This window comes from Heteronotia binoei, chromosome 15, assembly GCF_032191835.1.
Source record: "Heteronotia binoei isolate CCM8104 ecotype False Entrance Well chromosome 15, APGP_CSIRO_Hbin_v1, whole genome shotgun sequence".
In the NCBI taxonomy this organism is placed as follows: Eukaryota; Metazoa; Chordata; class Lepidosauria; order Squamata; family Gekkonidae; genus Heteronotia; species Heteronotia binoei.
In genome coordinates, this window is record NC_083237.1 from 11,987,153 (window position 1) to 12,004,473 (window position 17,321).

A 17,321-nucleotide genomic window follows, 5' to 3' on the forward strand; every position below is an offset into this window, starting at 1 on the left:
AGGTCCTTTCTAGCTCAGTGATTCTAGGTGCTGTTTGAAGGGAAAGTGTATTTGCATCAAGCTTTTAAATAAATAACAGGCTTGAAAAACCAGCTGAATATGTAACAGCGGCAAGATTAATTAATTAATTATATAAATAGAAAACCACAGAAAGAATTTCAGCAGAAATTGCATGCCTGCTACTCATATTGTGGGAATAGTTACATTTCTTGATTTTTTGAATCGACGCATAATGTGTGTTGATTTCTAATTTGATAAAAGACATGTTCTCACATGCGTCCCAGGTGCTTTTAAACTAACACCTACTGCTGGCTGTATGGAACAATCAGAGATCAACCAAGAATACAAGGAGGGGCATGCAATCTCTGTCTTTCCCACAAGGAGCTGCCATAAGGTTTCACAGGAAGTTAAGGCCACACAATTCAGGGTAGGTAAGAATATTTTCTGCGCGGGCTTTGTCCTAATGATGTAAATGTTGCCTCTTCTGCACAACAGAGGTGACAATGGAGTCCAGTAGCACCTTTTAGACCAACCAAGTTTTATTCAAGGTATAAGCTTTTTGTGTACATGCACATTTCTTCAGATACAACGAAATGGGAGAAAAAATATGCAAACTTTTAGACCGGTTGAGGAAAAAAATAGCATATGACATGATGTAGACATTTTGAGACAAAGCAGGGACAATAAGACAAAAGCACAAGGTCAACAGCTGCATGGATCCAGTTAAAGGGAAACAACAGTTGAAGCAATAAATATGTCAAAATAAGAGATAAGTGTGTAAAAGAATCTTTTTCTAATCATGGTCAGTAGTTACAGCTGCTGTTCTTTTTCATAGACCCAGACAGGCTCCTCCCCTTTGCCTTTGGTTGGGAAAAAAACACCTGCTCCAAGATACCAGGGGGACCTAATAAAACCATTCTCTATTCATATAAATTGGTTAATTATCTCTTTTATTGGCTTTGGACATATTAGTACCATAAAGAGTAGTACCATAAAGAGTTATGTATCCAATGAGGGCTGGTATCCCCCCTGGATAGAAAACACAGAAAGAATACATAACGAACTACAGTGGGAGTCTTCATTTCTTCCTCCTTATGAGCAGCTCCCTGTCATTCAGTTCAGGCTTCATCAGAATAATGTAGAACTTGGGGAAAAAAATACAGACCAGTAACCCTGCACTGGAAGTCACGATGGAGAAGATCTCCACGGCCACCATGTATTTCCCTTTGGTGCTCAGGTAAGTGGGGAAAAAGGAAACCCAGACACTGCAAAAGATCAGCATGCTGAAGGTGATGAACTTGGCTTCGTTGAAGCTGTCTGGCAACTTCCTGGCAAAGAAAGCCACAGTCAAGCTGATGAGAGACAGAAGTCCCATGTAGCCCAGGACAATGTAGAACATGAGGACAGATCCTTCATTACATTCAAAAATGATTTCCTCATCCATTGAGTGAGTGTCATAATTTGGGAAAGGAGGAGACGTCCCTAGCCACACAAGACAAATACCTGCTTGAATGAAGGAGCCAGAAAGCACAATCGCATTGGCCATTCTTTTCCCCACCCACTTCCTCATGCTGGACCCTGGTTTGGTGGCCATGAAAGCTACAATCACAGTGATGGTTTTGGCCAAGACACAAGAAACAGCCACGGTGAAGATGATGCCAAAAGCAGATTGCTGGAGGAGGCAGGTCACTTTGCTTGGCTGTCCTAGGAAAAGCATAGAGCAGAGGAAGCAGAGCAAGAGGGACACCAGGAGAGCATAGGTGATCTCTCTGTTGTTGGCCTTGACAATGGGGGTATCTTTGTGCTTTAAAAAAATGGCGAGAACCAAAGCTGTGAAGAGGAAAAAAGACATAGCAATGTAACTCAAAGCGAATCCTAAAGGTTCTTCATAAGACAGAAAATGTAGCATCTTAGGCAGACATCGATCTTGGTTATTGCTTGGATACTCATCTTCTGGACACTTGACACAATTGTCCATGTCTGAAAAAGAAGAATAAGACTGCAGATTTATATCCCACCCTTCTCTCTGAAAAAGAGTCTCAGAGCGGCTTACAATCTCCTTTATCTTCCTCCCCCACAACAGACACCCTGTGAGGTAGGTGGGGCTGAGAGAGCTTTCCCTGAAGCTGCCCTTTCAAGGACAGCTCCGTGAGAACTATGATTGACCCAAGACCATTCCAGCAGCTGCAAGTGGAGGAGTGGGGAATCAAACCCAGATAAGTGTCCGTGCACTTAACCACTACACCAAACTGGCTGATTACTTTCACTGCACCAAAGAGAAACAAGGGCTGATTACAGACACGCATTTGGGGCTGGATTGGAGGCGTTCCAAATCCGACCGGCCCAAAAAGAGCTGTCCTGAAGCCTCCACACGCTCCCTGGGGAGGTGGCCCCATCCCGTCCTTCAGGCATCTTCGCGCATTCAGATAGGAAGCTGCCTCAGAAGCCGGACCGCTCTTCCCCCCTCACAAGTTGAGTACTCAAGCACTCCTGGTTGCTTTTAAGGGGGAAAAATCCCAAAGCGGTTTGGGACAGCTTGGCGGTTTCACACCCTATGTAAGGCAAATCGCTTGGGCCCTTCCGCTTCCAGATGGCAAGGAGGCCACTGGTGTGCAGCTCAAATATTTGCTACCACTTTGCAAGTGGAAATTGTTGGAGCCACACTGTGGATGCCGGAGGATGGGGCAGGAGGCAGATGTTTGTGGTGGAAGGATCTTTTTCTGGTCAATTTCTAAGCCATCTCTGAGTCGGCCCAAAGTGTGCTCTGTAAGCAGCTAAGGAGTACCAAAGACTTAAAACACATATCATGCAGGACTTGTCCCAAATCGCTGAGAAACTGAGTGCCCTTTTGTTGCCGCCCGTTTAGGTCCATTAAACTGATTTCAGTCCATTTGGTAGAAAGGGAGGGTCTCCAACTAGTAGACCGCAAGGTACTAATAGTTCTTTGGCTGCCAAAGAATAACTCATGTGGCTCCTAGAAGGCTTAGAAAAAGACTGCAAGAGAGCATGCATTTGCAACACTCATAGGCCAGGGAAGTCACCCAACCTGGTAGGGCTCTCTGCAGGAAGGGAGTTTTATTCTAGAGAGCTGTTAGTTCCTTTCCTGCAAGTGGCCAAAGTGAGAATGAACAGCGATGGGAATGGGAACTCTTTCCTCAAGTGGGAAGGAGCAAGAAGTTAGATCCTGTTGGCTGAAGATCTGAGCCAGAACCAGATCCTGTTGGCTGAAGATCTGAGCCAGAACCAGATCCTGTTGGCTGAAGATCTGATCCAGAACCAGATCCTGTTGGCTGAAGATCTGATCCAGAACCAGATCCTGTTGGCTGAAGATCTGAAATCTCGGAAAAGCAGATATGTCAGAGGCTTGCAAAATATATAGAATGCTTAGGAGTGAGAGGAGGGAGCTTCCAGTTTTCCTTCTTGGGAGTTAGTGGTTTGCCCACTTTGTGATGGTAATTGTCAGGGGTGGAATTCTAAGCAGGAGCTCCTTTGCATATTAGGCCACACGCCCCTGATGTAGCCAATCTTCCAAGAGCTTACAGGGCTCTTTTCTGTAAGCTCTTGGAGGATTGGCTACATCAGCGGTGTGTGACCTAATATGCAAAGGAGCTCCTGCTGGAATTCCACCCCTGGTACTTGTTCCTTTCCCATTATCTCGAGCTTTCTGTCGCCCAAATTGTGATCACTGATCATCTGAAATGTGAGAGTTGCACTGTTTTTGCCTACCCTTCTGACTTGACATCTTCCCTTTGGGACACTGGGAACAATCGTAACAGCAAAACTTCTTGCTTTCTATTTTCTTCTTCTGAGAACCAGCCTGGCAGTGCGCGTTACACTCTGAAAGAGGTGGGATCTTTCAAAAAACATCAGAGATCAAGACAGGAGCAATGAAACATCTTATTATTCAAGTGTTGTTCCAATAAAGAAGGAACCATTGGTATATACAAATACAGGTGTGCACAGAAAACTTCGAGCAGGGTTGGGGTGCTACCTATTAATTGGCTACAATAAACTTTTACAATTGATCATTTGTCTAAGAACACACTGCAGAGTCCTCCAAATGATCGCTCAACACAGGGACTTCCATGAAAGGATTGTCAGTGGGTTGTGAGATGTGAAACCACAAAGGCGTTCTTGGTCTTTCCCTGGCATCTCCTTCACAGTTTCCTAATTTCAAAATAATTTAAATAAGTGTATGGGAAATATTTCACAGAACTTTACAGGTATTTATTAAATTGCTTTCTAAATTTGTGGGAAGAGATACAGTCAGCACAGTTGTTATTTTCACTATGGGTGCTTTGACACCAGAGATTTGGCCTGACCTAGCCCCGCCTTCCATTCGGGTTAAATGTGTATGATCACACAAGCACATCTGCCCTCTGAGCTGCACCTGTTCTCACCCCATCTCCAGACACCTCCTATGGTAGTTTCCCCCTGAATCGCATTTAGGTCACATATTCGCTGTCTGTCTGAATGTCCAGGTGCGACCAGAGCTGGCACTTCCATTAGCCAATATTCGGCAATTGCCTCAGGAGCAAGCTTTTGCAGGACACATCGTTTCTGGGCACTGAGTGGTCAGAGGAACTCCTCCAGCTCCCTCAGCACCAAGAAACAAACGGCACTTTCAGTTCTGGGTGAACTCGGAGAGTGCCCAGGTCTGAAAGCGCAGGTTGTTCCTTCAGCTTTGAGGGATTGGAGTATTTTCCTCCATTCCCTCAAAGCGGAAATAGCTGCGTTTCCCTCGCCTTCCATCTTCTGAGGGCGCAGGGGAAGGGAAAGGCGACGTGTATCTTTGGCTTTGAGGGATCAGAGGATTTCCTCCTGATCCCTCAGAGCTGAAAAAGTGGCACTCAGTGCCCAGCAGCTAGCATGATGATGTCACAGTGACACCATAATGGTGCGCACGCTCAAGATGCACACACAAGTTTCGACTTGGAGGGGGCGCATGTTGGGGTTCTGCCTTGGGTGGAAGAGCTCCACACACCTGGATGCATCTGATAAGTGGAAGAGCAGTGTGATCATGCCAAGCTGTTTCTATCACGTTCAGGGTTCCCCCACCCCCCTCCAACACTGCTTCGAGTAGCGCTTGTGCGCTTCTCTGCTTGAGCGCACACACCGGGGACTTTTGTTTAAAACCCTTTTCGTGGTGGTCCATGGTTGAGGTGCACTAGCAATCTGAATGGGCAACAATGGACCATTGCTGGGATCGTGCCACTTCAATAGCCAGCGTCTGATCCTTCTGAAACTGTTGTGCATGCAGACTAAGGTTGTGTATAATCAAAGGTGTTCCTGCCTGGCTCATTAGAACCTGCATAACTAAGCTTGGGGACTCAAGAACAATGGGCAGTAGGATCCAAATCCCTATTCCCCTGCTGCAATCACGTGCCCCTGTTGGTTTGAATGATCCAAAGGCATCCTAGCACAGGAACCTTGACGTGTATATACTTGGCCCTGTTCTTCAGTCTTAGAGTGCAGCTTTTGCCATGGTGTATCTAATAAAGGAGCTATGGTCACTACAACAGCGTCCCTTCCTCGCATGGAGCCCACTATGTTATAGAACAGACCAAACTCAAGTGAGTTTTTTTGCGATGAGATATCGTGTCAATTTCCTGGTGTGATAGCATCCCTTGTGTTAAGCACTGATGAGTGAGAAACTTCAGGTTGTGCTGCAAAGGAAGTTCTGGTGCCAAAATCTCTAAACTAAAAGAAGAAGAAGATACTGGATTTATATCCCACCCTATACTCTAAATCTCAGAGAGGTCAGAAATCTCCTTTACCTCCCCCCCCGCCCACAACAGACCCCCCGTGAGGTAGGTGGGGCTCTCTTATAGCAGCTGCCCTTTCAAGGACGACTCCAACGAGAACTATGGCTGACCCAAGGCCATTCCAGCAGCTGCAAGTGGAGGAGTGGGGAATCAAACCCGGTTCTCCCAGATAAGAATCTAAGCGCCTAACCACTACACCAAACTGGTTCTCCTGGGATGTCCAAGCATCTATACCTGATCAAAATCTGCTTGCCATGCAATTAAATCTTCATGAATGATTAATTCTTTTTCTCCCAGAGTTATGGGATCCAGCCTTCCAATACGCACACTCACGGAAGACTTGTTTGGGAATGTGACCATGTTCATGAGATCAAATCCTTCCTCCACTTCCCTATGGTTGTTAAAAGATACTTTTTCTTCTGCTGAGTTGTTAAACGTATTGCCTTGAAGAAATGGGTGGAGCTGGTTGAAAAAGAAAATAAATATGTGTTTAAACATCAAAATGTCTTCATTTTTCATTGAGAGATTCTGAAACCCTTTTCCTTGCTGACATATCTTATTTGCTTCCTTCCACATCCAAAGAAAGATGTGTTCTTCACCTTTTTGTGGGGGAGAAAGACAGGGTATCTTATGCTCACAATCAGGGCCTTTTTTGTAGCACGAACTTTTTGTTTAGCAGGGACTCCTTTGCATATTACGCCACACCTTCTGATGTGGCCAATCATCCAAGAGCTTACAGGGGTCTTAGTACAGGGTGTACTGTAAGCTCCAGGAGGATTGGCTCTGACATGGGGGTGTGGCCTAATATGCAAAGAAGTTCTTGCTAAAAAAAACCCCCAAAAAAGCCCTACTCACAATGTAATCACCAGTACCTCTAATTAAGGGATCAGGAAGTAGCTAGAAGGAAATGTGAAACACCCGGAGAGCAGATGACAGTTATTTAGACCAGTGGTCCCCAACCTTTTTGGTACCAGTGATCGGTTTTGCTGCCACTGCCGCCACCACGGCCCGCCCAAGGGTTCCCAAGTCCAATTCAAGAAATATTTGGGGAATTTGGGGGTGGAGCCAAGAGCTAGGGTATGACAAACAGAATTGAACTTCAAAGGGAGTTCTGACCATCACACAAAAAAGGCACCGCACACCTTTTAAATGCCTTCCTTCCATAGGCAATAATGAAGGATAGGGGCACCTTCTTTTGGGGCTCATAGAATTGAACTCCCTGATCCAAACTTTTTGAAACTTGGGGGGTATTTTGGGGAGAGGCACTGAATGCTATGCTGAAAATGTGGTGCCTTTACCTTAAAAAATAGCCCCTCGAGAGCCCCAGTTACCCACAGATCAATTCTCCATTATTTCTTATGGAAATAAGTCTTCGTAGGGAATAATAGAGTTCCCAGCAGACATTTCCCTCCATTCCCCCCCGCTTTCTGATGACCATGAATCGGGGGGGGGGGAGGGCCTCTAATCCGGGGCTCCCCTGCCCTCACCTGGGGATTGGCAACAGTAGCCCACCCCTCCCCCTCCCCCACTAGCAGAGGAGCCTGGAGGCTTAGAGACAGCCCTATCCTCTTCGGCTGGGCCCCGGCTGATTCAATGGTTTGAAGAGCAGGCTGAAGGAGGAAGATTTTCGCCTCCTCCCTCACCTCTGGAAGTGAGCAGGGGGAGAATTCTCCTTCAGTGCTCTTCAAATAACTTCGAATCAGCCTGGTAACTGTTGAAGTGGTAGAGCTGAGCCTCATCTCCCCTCTGATCGCGTGGTGGGGGGGGTGCACGATGAGTCTCGGCTCTACTGGACTGATTCTAAGTTATTTGAATTGCACTGGAGATTTCTCCTCCCCCCTCACTTCCTGAAACTCTTCCTCTTCCAACCTGCTCTTCAAACATCTGAATCAGCCGGGGTCCTGCCAAAGCGGGTAGGGCTGTCTCCAAGCCTCCTTGCTCCTCAGCTCATGGAGGAGGGGGAGGGGGGTGGAACAAGGCGTAGCACTGGGGAAGGGAGGGAAGGGGAGGGGAGGTGGAGGGCCGTGGTGCCTTATGCTTGGGGGACAGAGCGGAGTGCCGCTTTACGGCGCTATGAATGGCAAGTGGGGAGTGGTGGCAGTGGAGGGGGCAGCCCAGTTGTCAACAGGCCACAGCCTGTTAGTGGGTCACAACCCGGGGATTGGGGACCCCTGATTTAGCAACCAGGAAAAAACAAAAACAATACTCTCCGTGCACAAAACAATATCCAAATATATTTATAGTAATTTCTACACAATATTACATTATAGCGACAGCAATATAAATTCACAGTGACAAAGGATAGACTAGAATAAAAATATATAGGGAAGACAAAAATAAAAACATATAGAGAAGACTAAAATAAAAACCTATAGAGTAGACTAAAATAAAAACATATAGAGAAGACTAAAATAAAAACATATAGGGAAGACTAAAATAAAAACATATAGGGAGGACTAAATCTATAGTTAAGAAGAAGAACTGCAGATTTAGAGAAGACTAAAATAAAAACATATAGGGAAGACATTACCTGCCAAGGTTGAAGTTCTTGAAAGTCAGACCTTTCCCCACTCTTTCTAGTTCTAAGGTTAGATCTAGAGGTGTGTGCTCTATGCAAAGCATGGGCCACAGCATAGACAGCGTTGTAGATGCTGTAACTGTGGCCACTCATTTCCATGTCAAAAACTTCCCTATGAAGGCTTTCCAACTTCTCCTCTCCTGTACAAGAACCATCGATTTCTGGGGACTCCTCTCTATTGACAAATGTACAGACAAATGCTTGCTCCCAGAAGAACTTCAGAAAATGATTTTCTTCTGCCCCAGAAGGTTTGTGGTCTTGAAGAAATGTACGGAAACCCGGAGGTTCATGCGAGTGAATGGTAAAAGAGATTGCCCCGTGGAAAAAGTGAAAATCTAAGGTTCTTTGCAACGCTGCTACGGCAAAATCAATCTGGGCTGTTAAAATCCACACCTTGCCCCATGTACAGTTATATAGAAATGTTTGTACGGACAAATATGTGTTCAGGATCGTCACTGTCCTTGTATCTGCATAGAGTATAATTGTACTGATTTTTCGGTCTGGGAGATAGATATCTCTTTTTGTAAATAGAGCAAGGCTATCAGCTATGTCATTCATATCTGCTTTTGTGGCCATTTTTTTACTGAAAGCCAAACAGATTCCTTTCCTGGAGAGCAACAGCTCCAAGGTTTGCAAGAAATTTTCTCCACTGTCATCATCCATGGCCCAGAGTCCCACCCACGTCCATCCAAAATGGAGAAGCAGCTGAAGAATCCCAGGATAGTGATGAGCTTCATTAGGCACCATGCGGTAAAAGTAGAACTCTTTCCCGTCACTGTCATCTGAGGCAAATGATCCATAGGTGAGCTATGGAGGGAAAAGTACAGTTATTATATAAAAAAGAGCCCTGTGGCTCAGAGTGGTAAGGCTGCAGGACTGCAGCTGGAGTCCTCTGCTTATGACGTGAGTTTTATTCCAGTGGAAGCTGGTTCAGGTAGCCGGGTCTAGGTCGACTCAGCCTTCCATCCTTACGAGGTCGGTCAAATGAGTCCCCAGCTGGAAGGAAAGGGTAGATGACTGGGGAAGGCAATAGCAAACCACCCCGTAAAAAGTGCCATGAAAACATTATGAAAGCTGCGTCACCCCAGAGTCGAAAATGACTGGTGCTTGCACAGGGGACTACCTTACCTTTACCTTTATTATATCAAAAGTTCAGGAAGAATTTTCTTAGGGTTTCACCTAGTAATTCATGGAATATCTGGAATATTAATTCCTAGTAATTCATGGAATAAAAAGTCTGCCGTGAAAACGTTGTGAAAGCGTCACCCCTGAGCCGGAAACAACAGGTGCTTGCACAGGGGACCTTTCCTTTTTCCTTCCCTAAGACTCCTCACAGTATTAAAAAAGAAAAGAAGAGAAACAGAACTCAGGCTTCATTCACCCAAAGAGTGATTAAAACATGGAATTCACAGCCACAGGAGCTGGTGGCAGCTACAAACTGGGATGGCTTCAACGGGGGATTGGATAAACATATGGAACAGAGGTCCATCAGTGGCTATTAGTCACAGCCCAGCTTGCTGGGGGGAAAGTGTAGATGACTGGGGAAGGCAATGGCAAAACCACCCCGTAAAAAAAAGTCTGCTGTGAAAACGTCGTGATGTGATGCCACCTCAGAGTTGGAAATGACTGGTGCTTGCACAGGGGACCACCTTTACATTTTTATCATGGGAACTCTCTGTCTGGGTCAGTGATGCTCTGTAGTCTTGGTGCTTGGGCGGGGGGTGCACAGTGGGAGGGCTTCTAATGTCCTGGCTCCACTGCTGGACTTCCTGATGACACCTTGATTTTGGCCACTGTGTGACACAGAGTGTTGACCAGATGGGCTATTGGCCTGATCCAACATGGCTTCTCTTATGGTCTTATGTATTTCATTTTACTAATGTTACAGTGACTGACTTTTTAAAAAAGCATTCTGCTGATGACACTGCATCTGGCATCCTTCCTTTGTGCCACATTGCTTTTTTCCAATCTCAAAGTCGGGAAAGAGGGGCCTTTTTTTAGGGTCACTGAGGAACGTTTAAATAGCAGCATAGCTGTCTATCCATTAAAGAACTGCCAAATTTCAAGAAAACTGAGCTGTAGGGTCCAATTCTACATAGGGCTTTTTTGTAGCAGGAACTCCTTTGCATATTAGACCACATACCCCCTGATGTAGCCAATCCTTCTGACGCTTACAGGCCCTGGACTAAGAGCCCTGTAAGCTCTTGGAGGATTGGCTACATCAGGGGTGTGTGGCCTAAGATGCAAAGGAATTCCTGTTACAAAAAAAGCCCTGATTCTACAGATCTTGCATAAGTTGCCCCCAGCAGTTGCCCCATGCAGAAACAAGAATTGCTCCACCTCCACAAAGGAGAGGCAGGGAAGGAGACTGGTGGCTCTCTGCACCTTGTCTGCAAAACTGTTTGGCTAGGCTCACTTTATGCTTCTCCCCTGCGCAGATCTTGTAAGGCAGGAGAAATGGCATTGCCCAAGAAATGAGTCAAATCAAAGAAAAACAAAAGTATATACTTTAATATTGGTAAGTACCACATGCACAAGAGAGACAGAGAGAGACAGGGGGAGATAGAGAGAGAGCCACTGTTTGTGGGAGGGTGTGTGTAATTCCCAATAACCAAGGATTTGTCTTCTTATTCTGGGAAACCAATGTAAAGACCAAAACCAGTGATTTCCATGTCTATATTCAGCTTGGGAATTTTGCCATGCACATCCCTAGTATAAATGTACATTGAATCAAAGAAGCACAAAAGGAGTTAAAGAAACATACCAGACTGATTGCTTCTCATACTCTGATGGGTGAAATCTCATCAGAAAGTTTCTGTATTAGTTTTCCCCACACCCCAGGCCATTTTGAGACTGTCACTTTTTCAAAATGGGGAGCCGGAATAAGGTCTCTTACCTGTGCTATGTATAATGCAAAATAACACATTGTGAAGGTATTATGCATCAGACGGAAAAGCGCTACAGGGGAGATTAGGTTTGCCAATGTCCAAGCGGGCCTAGAGTTCTCCAGGAATTGCAGATGATCTCCATATGGCAAAACTTAACACCCCTGGAGGAAATGGCAGCTTTAGAGGGTGGGCTCTATGGAAGGACATCCTAAGTGATTCCCTTCAGCTCTCCAGTTGGTGAAGAGCCAGTTTGGTGTAGTGGTTAAGTGTGCGGAGGACCAGGTTTGATTCCCCACTTCTCTACCTGAAGCTGCAGCTGCTGGAATGGCCTTGGGTCAGCCACAGTTCTCGCAGAGTTGTCCTTGAAAGGGCAGCTTCTGGGAGAGCTCTCTCAGTCCCGCCCACCTCACGGTGTGTCTGTTGTGGGAGAAGAAGATAAGCCTCTCTGAGACTTTGATTCAGAGAGAAGGGTGGGGTATACATCTATGGTCTTCCTTCTCCTCCTTCTGCTCCTCCAAACTGTGCTTTCACCCAGCTTTGTCTCCAGGAATTTTTCACACTGAAGTTAACAACCCTAGGTGAACCTGTCTTTCCCTCTAAAAACTATGGAAGTTCCGAATGAATATAGGAAAGAATTACAATTGGTGTAAGAATTATAATACAGAAAATTAATACAAAACTACAGAGTCTATAGATGAGACTTCTGGGAAATTGTAATGGGGAAAAGCCCTTTTAAAAAGCTTCTTTTTAGACTACTCTCTAGTTACCTCTCTCCCTCCTTGTGGACCATAACAGTGTGCACAGAATAGAACTAGATGTTCTGTCAATCTCCCCGTCCGAAAACCCTTGTTCCCCCACATGTGTATCCCACCTGTGGAATCTTGAAGAGATCCAAGAGGTTTGCCATGTACAATGAGCTCTCACGCTGAATACTCCCAATGACAGCGATGAGGTTTTTCTGGAGGTCACATTTGTAGTTAGGGACAAAATGGCGTGATTTGAAGAGCAGCTCCAGTGTGGTCTGATAGGTGAACCTCTCGCCATGGTGGTTGTCATAAATGTGGAACCCAAGAGTGAGATTGGGCAAGATGCTGGGGTTCTCGTTGATCTCTTTTACAGCAAAGACCAAGGCCAGGATGTGCTGGTAGAGCTTCATAATCCTTCTGCATACAAAGATAAATCCTCGTCTTCTACTGAAATAGCTTTCTTGACCCATCAGGAAGGACACTGCTATTTGCGATGTGCTTCGACATCATTTGGACTTCCTTGCATCATCACCCAACTAAATGTCCTCAGAAAGTTCATGCTACTGTCATTGCTTGCTCTTCAAAATCTACAGACCACTTATCCCTTGAGGCATGCTCTCTCTCTCTCAATTTCTTTTCCTTCCAAAGTTACACATTTCAAACATGTTCAAGGAAAATGCACAGACTGTTCGCTAATTCTCCTAAACTATCCTAAGCAAAAAGGTTTTGCTAAGATACAATTAGTGAATTAAAAGAACCTAAAGCTTTCTTCAACTTACACTCAACCCAGAATTTCTTACATTTCATGGCCCCTTGACCTTACTTTTATTTTTTCCATTCCTACTTCCTGAATAGACTGCATAGTAAGGAATGCAGTCCCTGGAATATAATGAGAGCCACGGCTATTGTCAAGCATGCATATTTTTGTGTGCCATGATGGTCCATAAGACAAAGAGCAGAACACCAACCTCTCCTGCTCCCTCCTCTTTTACAACCTAAGAGCAAGTAATAAATCCATCTGGCCCAAGGATGTTTAGGTTAGCCTTGCTGGTAACAGTGAGATGTGCCTCTCCCCCAGATTCACACAGCCAGGTCTTATCTGCTCTCAGAGAAAGTGTGAGAAAGGGAGATGTTTTTAATAGCCTACATTCCTTAGTAATAAAAGAGATACTACATAGTAACCTTTGAACCCGTGACTCAAATACATCTGTATTTTATCCTTTGAAGCTATCCTATAAAGCAACTATGTAAGTCTGCATACATCATTACTTCCAAGGATTCTGTCCTTGGTAAAGCTATGGAGTTTCTACAATAAAGCAATTTTTGATTCAATAACAAAAGACTGATTATTGAGAAATATCGAAGCTTGACACCTACGTTAGAATCAATGTTCCCTCTAAGCTGTAGAGTCTTCTGAGCAAAAATTCCACTTTGTGAGCTACTGGCATTAAAGTTATGCGCTACAGGCATTTAAGGTGTGAGCTACTGCATAAATTACTGTGCTCTGGGGTGATCCTTCCTGAGCTAAGACAAAAACCTGTGAGCTGGAGGCTAAAAACCTGTTAGCTCGCTCATGCTAACTCAACTTAGAGGGAACACTGGCTAGAATGGTGTTTTCTTAATTGCAAAGCTGCAACTTGTTGTTGCGGCAGAATAACATGGCTACACCTCTGGAAGTTCGGGGGTCCTTTCTTAGAGTGCAAGCCCCTAGCTGATCTGTGCTAATTGACTTGACGCAGGGGTTGGGGTGGGGAAATCACTTACTCAGAACCCTGAAGCAACGGCCACGATGGAAGTTCTTTAAAATTTGTTTCATAGTGATTATAAATGATGTGAGAAACAATCCCTCCGATGATAAAGTCCCCGGGTTGACGCCACTCAGGTAGGAGGGGGAGAGGATTGTCGGCAGGGCTCCTCCTCGCACCGTCCAGTTGGTCGATGGCTGGAGGCTGCAGGAGCAGCAGCAGCAAGATAGCAAATTTCACAGTCTTGTGAAGCTCCTTCTTAGGCACAGACTCTTTCAGGGCACTCTGCATCACCAGCCTTCTTGGAGTGACGAATGCTTCTGTCGCTTGTTAAAGGGAAAGTATCAGCCTTCTTCTTCTTTTGACTTGGTTACAAATGCATGTCTTCAATACCAGCACAGTTTGCAATTTCTCTCTGAAGAAATCGGTCGCCAGAATGAAAAGTGTGAAAGATGGAACAGACAGAGCCCTTCCTACTCCTATCCCCCTGCTCTCAGTATTCAAGGCAGGTTTTCGGTATATACACAAAACTACTTGCAAACTTGTTTACTGATGTGTTTCTAAGACCTTCTGCAAAACCACCAGAGCTCTGGCCAACTGAGGGGGCGGAAATCACAATGATTTGGGTAATTTTCACGGGGGATAATTACCTCGGTCAGAGTCACTTTGAATGGCCCCATAATTAACAAGTATTAGCAAACATGGCCTCTTTTTCTCCACTGCTGACCATAGATAACCTCTGCTCCTTTGTGGGAAATCAAGCAGAAGTTGTTCAAGTAGTTTATCACCAAGATGTGGAGCACATTTATTATTATTTTTATAGAAACTTTTAACGCGGATGTATGCAGGGCTTTTTTTGAGCAGGAATGCACAGGAACTCAGTTCCGACTGTCTTGGTGTCAGGGAGAATGGTCTAATATGTAAATGATGCACTGGTGAGCTTTTCCTACAAAAAGCTTTATGTGGAACAATAGTGATGTCAGGGGATGTGACCTAATATACAAATAAGTCCCTACTGGGCTTTTTCTACAAAAAAAAAAAAGTCCTGGATGTATATATAGAAACCAAAAAGAAAAAGATGGAAGTTCCAATATTTCCAAATTAGATCTTTAGAAAATGGAACATTGGCAGTTTAACATTTACAGCACATCTTTGTATTCTATCTCAATCTCTAAGCCTCCAGAAGCAGCTATGAAGGATGAGGGCCAGTGTCTCGAGGCTGTGATCAAGTCATGAACTAGAAGAAGGGTTGTTAATTTGCCCTCTGGAAAGCAATCAAACTCTATAAAAGCTCATTGTTTCCTCTTCTCTCAGTGTCTGTGACTATCATAGCCAGGCAAGTCTCCCCTCTACGAGGAATGAATGTTTGCATGCCATTATTAGCTCCTTAAAATTTAGATCTCAGCCCATATATTTTAAAAAGCAAAGGTATTTATTTGATCAACAGCACATGATTAACTGTTTTAAACAGGAGTATTTAAAGAAGGGGGGAAGGGAGGATCCAGGTAATTACCAACCTGTCAGCTTGATGTCTATACCTGGAAAAGTTTTAGAACAAATAATCAGTCAGTCAGTCCTGGAACATTTAGAAAGGATGGCTGTGATTACTAAGAGCCAGCATGGGTTTCTCAAGAACATGTCAGACTAAGCTGATCTCTTTTTTGGAAAAAGTTACTACCTTGCTGAATCAGGGGAATGCTGTAGACATCATTTATCTTGATTTCAGTAAGGCTTTTAAGAAGGTTCCACATACTATCCTTGTTGACAAGTTGGTAAAATGTGGTTTGGATCCTGTTATTGGTAGGTAGATCTGTAACTGGCTGACAGATTGCACCCAAAAAGTGCATGTGAAAGTTTCCTCATCCTCTTGGATGATGATGATGATGATGATGATGATGATGATGATGATGATGATGATGATGATGATGATGATATCATCAACATCATCATAATCAGACAAGCCTTTATTGGCATCTATCAACATATGCAATAGAAGGTCAGCCAGATTACAAATTAGGAAAGTACAGAGTCCATACATATTAAAATTAGAGGTACAAGATAAAACAGAAATAATGGCATAATAAAGCCTAATACTTATCAGTGTGGGTAACCATAACACTATGAAGAAACTAAATTGTTCAGGGTGGTGAGAACCAGAGAGGATTGTTAGGAACTCCAAAGGGATCTGTTGAGGCTGGGTGAGTGGGCGTCAATGTGGCAGATGAGGTTCAATGTGGCCAAGTGCAAAGTAATGCACATTGGGGCCAAGAATCCCAGCTACAAATACAAGTTGATTGGGTGTGAACTGGCAGAGACTGACCAAGAGAGAGATCTTGGAGTCGTGGTAGATAATTCACTGAAAATGTCAAGGCAGTGTGCGTTTGCAATAAAAAAGGCCAACGCCACGCTGGGAATTATTAGGAAGGGAATTGAAAACAAATCAGCCAGTATCATAATGCCCCTGTATAAATTGATGGTGCGGTCTCATTTGGAGTACTGTGTGCAGTTCTGGTCGCCGCACCTCAAAAAGGATATTATAGCATTGGAGAAAGTTCAGAAAAGGGCAACTAGAATGATTAAAGGGCTGGAACACCTTCCTTATGAAGAAAGGTTGAAACGCTTAGGGCTCTTTAGCTTGGAGAAACGTCGATTGAGGGGTGACATGATAGAGGTTTACAAGATAATGCATGGGATGGAGAAAGTAGAGAAAGAAGTACTTTTCTCCCTTTCTCACAATACGAGAACTCGTGGGCATTCGATGAAATTGCTGAGCAGACAGGTTAAAACAGATAAAAGGAAGTACTTCTTCACCCAAAGGGTGATTAACATGTGGAATTCACTGCCACAGGAGGTGGTGGCGGCCACAAGCATGGCCACCTTCAAGAGGGGGTTAGATAAAAATATGGAGCAGAGGTCCATCAGTGGCTATTAGCCACAGTGTGTATGTGTGTGTATATATATATATATATATATATATATATATATATATATATATATATATTTGGCCGCTGTGTGACACAGAATGTTGGACTGGATGGGCCATTGGCCTGATCTAACATGGCTTCTCTTATGTTCTTATGTTCTTATGCTACTAGTTCCGTTATTTTAATATCTGGATTATTAAGCAAAAGAAGAACCTTAAAATCATCAGAAGTCTCTAAGAGTGGGGCTAATATGGGATATAAAAAGATCATGCCAGATAAAAAGAGCACTGAAGAACAACATGGGAGACAGTTTCAACACAGTCCTTCGTACAAGCAGAGCACCTGCTAGAATAAGGAATCCCTTGGAATCTGCCAGGTAAAATGGCTGAGGGAAGAATGTTAAATCTGGCCAAGGAAAAGGCTCTGCGCAAGCTTGGAGCTAGGAGCTGATAGAGGTATACAGCTGGGAAACTTGGATTTGGAACAATCCCTAAATTTATGGGAGAGCCGGTTCTGTTGGCAAGGCTATGGAGACTTTGCAACTCTGAACCCAATAGACTAGATTTCATTTTTCAAAATGCCTCAGACTCCGAAAGCATGGTTAAAGATTCTAAGGATCTACTAACAGCCTAGTCGCCACGTTCTGCACCAGCTGCAGCTTCCAGGTTTGGCACA

At 44.4% G+C, this 17,321-nt stretch overlaps 1 protein-coding gene across 1 annotated transcript; it reads right to left on the bottom strand.

The window, feature by feature from the left end:
• Positions 1 to 1,078: 1,078 nt before the first annotated feature.
• On the bottom strand, positions 1,079 to 12,387 carry LOC132583040 (vomeronasal type-2 receptor 26-like). The gene is made up of 4 exons (XM_060254706.1): positions 12,103 to 12,387; positions 8,296 to 9,150; positions 3,727 to 3,853; positions 1,079 to 1,980 (listed from the first exon to the last, which is right to left on the bottom strand). Exons 1-4 carry the CDS (start codon positions 12,385 to 12,387, stop codon positions 1,079 to 1,081), a joined length of 2,169 nt encoding a protein of 722 aa, XP_060110689.1.
• Positions 12,388 to 17,321: the final 4,934 nt, after the last annotated feature.

Coding starts and splice junctions, on each gene's coding strand:
- LOC132583040 (XM_060254706.1), bottom strand. CDS start 12,387: ATGAAGCTCTACCAGCACATCCTGGCCTTGGTCTTTGCTGTAAAAGAG. Junction 9,151..12,102: donor ATCTCTTCAAGATTCCACAG/GTGGGATACACA, acceptor TTCCCTCCATAG/CTCACCTATGGATCATTTGC. Junction 1,981..3,726: donor GAAGATGTCAAGTCAGAAGG/GTAGGCAAAAAC, acceptor CTTCTTTTTCAG/ACATGGACAATTGTGTCAAG.